Source organism: Tetrahymena thermophila, assembly GCF_000189635.1.
Source record: "Tetrahymena thermophila SB210 genomic scaffold scf_8254754, whole genome shotgun sequence".
Classification (NCBI taxonomy): domain Eukaryota; phylum Ciliophora; class Oligohymenophorea; order Hymenostomatida; family Tetrahymenidae; genus Tetrahymena; species Tetrahymena thermophila.
The window spans coordinates 47,570-52,090 of NW_002476514.1; the positions used below are offsets into that span (position 1 = coordinate 47,570).

Genomic DNA, 4,521 nt, shown 5'->3' on the forward strand with positions numbered 1-4,521 from the left:
TAGTTGTAAAACTAAATGACAGAGAGTTAAAAAAAGAAGGTATTTCCTCTAATTGTTACATACATATCAACTTCTTAATTTATTGAAGAAGACAAAGACTTGCTGTTTAACTATTTAAATTTCTTGAAAAGCTGCGATAAAAATTTCTTTTTGAAAAGAGAATAACATGTCTTTAAAAAATTGTAGTAGCTTATTAGAATGTATGAAATTCAAGAATTAAAGGAGATTGAAGAAAATAAAATAGCCAGCGATAAAAAAAAGGTTTTAGAAGAAATAAGTCTAGAAATGAAAATGTTTGAGGCTAATAAATATCTTTCAGTACAGCTAGGAATTTCTACCTACTGATCTAAAAATGCTCTGATTGTAAATTCTGTTTGGTTCACTTTTTAGTTATAAAAAAGCTTGTAAAGAAAAATTTTATAATTTTATACTCTTTTTAACAATCTGAATAATCTTTTAAATATTGTAAACAGACTTGAAAATCAATGATAAATATAATATATATTTTTCTTAACTAAATGTGAGTTTGTTATATATATTTCTTTATGAAAAAATATTTAAAAGTTTTATTTGAAGCAATTAGGAATCAAATAAATGGCATAAATTTATAAAAATAAAATACTAAAAAGACTGCATATTATTTAATAAATTGGTTTAAATTAATTAAATAAAATATATTTTAAGAAATAGATTTTACTTAAAATATTTTTTAATTAGTTACTTATTTTTCTATCCAACTAAATGAAGTAGGGAATAGATCATTCAAAAACAATTAAAATTATCTAATACTTTATCTGATAAGCAAATTTGTTCATAATTAGAAAGAAGATCATCAAATAATTTACCAATTTCTAAATCGGGTAAATCTTTTCTATTAATTAAAGATATACATTCATAAATTTACACTTTTTTTTAAGTAGTTAGAAGCAAAAAATATTTATAAAATGAATGATTAATACATAGATAAACATTTTTCATATTTAATCAAATAAATGAATTATTAAATTTTTTTTTGAAAATTTCTAAATTATTAATTATTTTTATTTAAAATAATAAATAGATGGATAATAAAGATAACTATTAATTTTGATAAATCTAAAAAATTGGTTTTTAGCATATAGATTATCTATCTGTTGTATTATTTATATTAAAGCTATTAACCACTCTTTTTTTCCACAGATTTTCTGTGACTAAATAAAAAATTATTTTATACTCAAAGATATAAATTAAGCTTTTTAAGAAGAGTTTTGCAAGAAAATAGAAATTTTCTAAAAAAGTAACTAGATCTATCTATCTAATACTTCAAAATATATTTTTTCTGCTTTTAACAAAACATTTTAGGTTTTTGAAAATTAAGAAAAAAAGTTTAAAATATAGAGCTGTAAGTAATAAAAATATTTACGTTTTTAGCAAAAAAGCAGTTTTTTTAGATTAAATATAGAAAGGCTTCTTGAAACAGTATATAAATTAAAATGATTTTATAAATTATTAGCCAATTAGTTAGTTAGCAAAAATATTAAAATTTTTTAGACTTTTAAAAATTGATAGTGCTTAAGAAGGAAAATTCGATTTTGATATTGTTTTATTAATTTCTAATTAGCTTATTCACAAATAAATAAATACATACATACAATCATCATTAATAAATTCTCAAGTAACTTAATTAAATAAACAAGATAATTAATTATTCCTTTACAATTCTATTTTATTTTTTTAAAAATTATTCATGATATTTATACCTCATATTTAATGATAATTATTCGATTAATTTTAAATTTTTATATTTTTAAATAATTACTCTCTGAAATCTTAAGTCGTCTCTTACTAAATAGAAAAATATTTATAATAACTTTTTACGATTTTTGACAATCTTTATAATCCTCTATATATAATTTAAAAAAAATAAATATCAACAGTATGTTTGAAAATCAATGATAAATAGATTTTATATTTAATTAAATGTGAGTTTGTAATATTTCTTTATTAAAAAATGTTTAAAACTTTTTAAATATTTTTCAAGGGATAGAGGATATATTGCATAAATTTATAAAAATAAAATACAAAAAAGACTGCTTATTATTAATTAAATTTTATCCAGAATTAAGTAGATAAAAAAGTAAATATATCTATCTAATACTTCAATATATAATTTTTCTAATTTAAGAATGCAATTTTTTGTTTTTGAAAATTAAGAAAAAGGTTTAAAATATAAAGCTGTAATAAATATATGTGCAGTTTTATCAAAAAAGCAGTTTTTTTAGTTTTGAAATTAAAATGATTTTGTAAATTATTGGCCAATTAGTTAGTTATTTAGCGAAGATACTAAAATATTTAGACTTTTAAAAATGGATAGTGCTTAAGAAGGAAAATTAGATTTTGATATTGTTCTATTAATTTCTAATTAGCTTATTCACAAATACATATATACATACAATCATGATTATTAAATTCTCAAGTAACTTAACTAAATAAAAATAAGATAATTAATTATTATCCCGTAAATTATTGGCCAATTATTTAGTTAGCAAAGATAGTAAAATGTTTATACTTTTAAAAAATGATAGTACTTAAGAAGGAAAATTAGATTTTGATATTGTTCTATTAATTTCTAATTAGCTTATTCACAAATACATAAATACATACAATCATGATTATTAAATTTTCAATTAACTTAATTAAATAAAAACAAGGTAATTAATTAATTATCCTCTTTATACTTCTATTATGATTGTAACAAAAATTAGTCAGTAACTGATATTTTTATCTCATATTTACTGATAATTATTCCACTAATTTTAAGTATCAAAATAAATAAGAAATAGAGAGAGAGCTATTAGAATATTTAACAGAATTTTAATTTTCCTCCTTTGTTATGATTAAGTATTTTTAGATAATTACTCTGCGTAATTTTAAGTCTCCAACAATTATTATGCTATGGAAGATAAATTATTCAAATTTAATGCACTAAAAAAAGGAAATTAAAAAATAATTATTTTTTAATATGGGTGTTATTAATTTAAATAAATGTGAAACTTTTATATACCCTAAATCCTCATTAATTCTCACCAACCCCCTCCCCCCGTACTCCAGGAGTACTATATGGTGATCATAAAGTTAAGCTCAAAATTTTTTTGATAGTATATATTATTTTGGGTTAGAAAGAGTTTTTATAATTATATAAGAATACTACTATTTATAAATAATAAGTTTAAAAATAATAAAATATTACTAACAATCTGGTTTTTCAAAGCTTTAGTTGATTTAAATCTTAGCTACATAGTTATTATTTGTAATTAAGATTAGTTAATTTTTTATTTATGTGTAAGTTTAAAATTAACAAAATTTATAATTTTATACCCTTTTTGACAATCTGAATAATATTGTAAATATCATTTTAAAAAAATATCATAAAAATATTTTAAAATCAATGATAATAGTTTTCTTAACTAAATGTGAGTTTTTTATATTTATTTCTTTATGAAAAATATTTAAAAACTTTTAAAATATTTTTGAAGCAATTAGGAGTCAAATGGCATAAACTTATTAAAAAAAATACAAATAAGACAGACAGACAGACTGTATATTATTTAATAAATTGGTTTAAATTAATAAAACAAAATATATTTTAAGAAAGAGAATTTACTTAAAATATTTTTTTTGTTACTTATTTTTCTATTTAGAATGAATTAGGTATTAGAACTTTCGAAAATAATTAAAATCATCTAATTAATACTTTATCTGATAAGCAAATTCGCTCGTAATTAGAAAGAAGATCATCAAATAATCTATCAATTTCTAAATCATGAGTAAACCTTTTTTGTTTTAATTAAAAAACACATTCAAAAATTTACACTTTTTTTAATATTATTTTTGCTCTTAATTAAGTAAGATTGGTTAATTTTTTAGTTATGTGTAAGCTTAAAAAGAAAAAATTTTATAATTTTACACTCTTTTTGATAATCTGAATAAACCTGTAAATATCATTAAAAAAAAAATATCATAAACAGACTTGAAAATCAATGGTAAATATATATATATTTTCCTTAACTAAATGTGAGTTTTTAAATGTGTTTCTTTATGAAAAAATATTTAAAAAGCTAGGAATCAAATAAATGGCGTAAATTTATAAAAATAAAATACAAAAAAGACAGACTGTATATTATTTAATAAATTAATTGGTTTAAATTAATTAAATAAAATATATTTTAAGAATGAGAATTTACTTATAATATTTTTATTTACTTATTTTTCTATTTAGAATAAATTAAGGAATAGAACTTTCGAAAATAATTCAAATTATCTAATTAATACTTTATCTGATATGCAAATTCGCTCATAATTAGAAAGAAGATCATCAAAAAATCTATCAATTTCTAAATCCTAGGTAAATCTTTTTTATTAATTAAAAAATACATTCATAAATTTACACTTTTTTAAATTTTATTATTCCTCTTAATTAAGATTGGTTAGAGAATTAACGATCGGAGTATTTTTAGATCAGTAGGTAGAAAAAACCATTCT

At 18.9% G+C, this 4,521-nt stretch overlaps 2 protein-coding genes across 2 annotated transcripts in view; both read left to right on the top strand. All coding sequences in view use genetic code 6, as the record gives it.

Annotated features, from left to right (window-relative positions):
* TTHERM_00602940 (transmembrane protein, putative) overlaps positions 1-345 on the top strand; it is a gene marked incomplete at both ends in the record, with an annotated part of 487 nt that extends 142 nt beyond the window's left edge. The window contains 2 exons of the mRNA XM_001010529.3: positions 1-39; positions 89-345. The exon at positions 1-39 is cut by the window's left edge and continues 142 nt beyond it. Of these exons, the coding sequence (XP_001010529.3) occupies positions 1-39; positions 89-345 (296 nt within the window). The remainder of the gene's footprint in view (positions 40-88) is intronic.
* A 3,976-nt stretch (positions 346-4,321) lies between these two features.
* TTHERM_00603940 (hypothetical protein) overlaps positions 4,322-4,521 on the top strand; it is a gene marked incomplete at both ends in the record, with an annotated part of 431 nt that continues 231 nt past the window's right edge. Inside the window, 2 exons of the mRNA XM_001010530.3 lie at positions 4,322-4,384; positions 4,462-4,521. The exon at positions 4,462-4,521 is cut by the window's right edge and continues 231 nt beyond it. Coding sequence (XP_001010530.3) covers positions 4,322-4,384; positions 4,462-4,521 — 123 coding nt within the window. The remainder of the gene's footprint in view (positions 4,385-4,461) is intronic.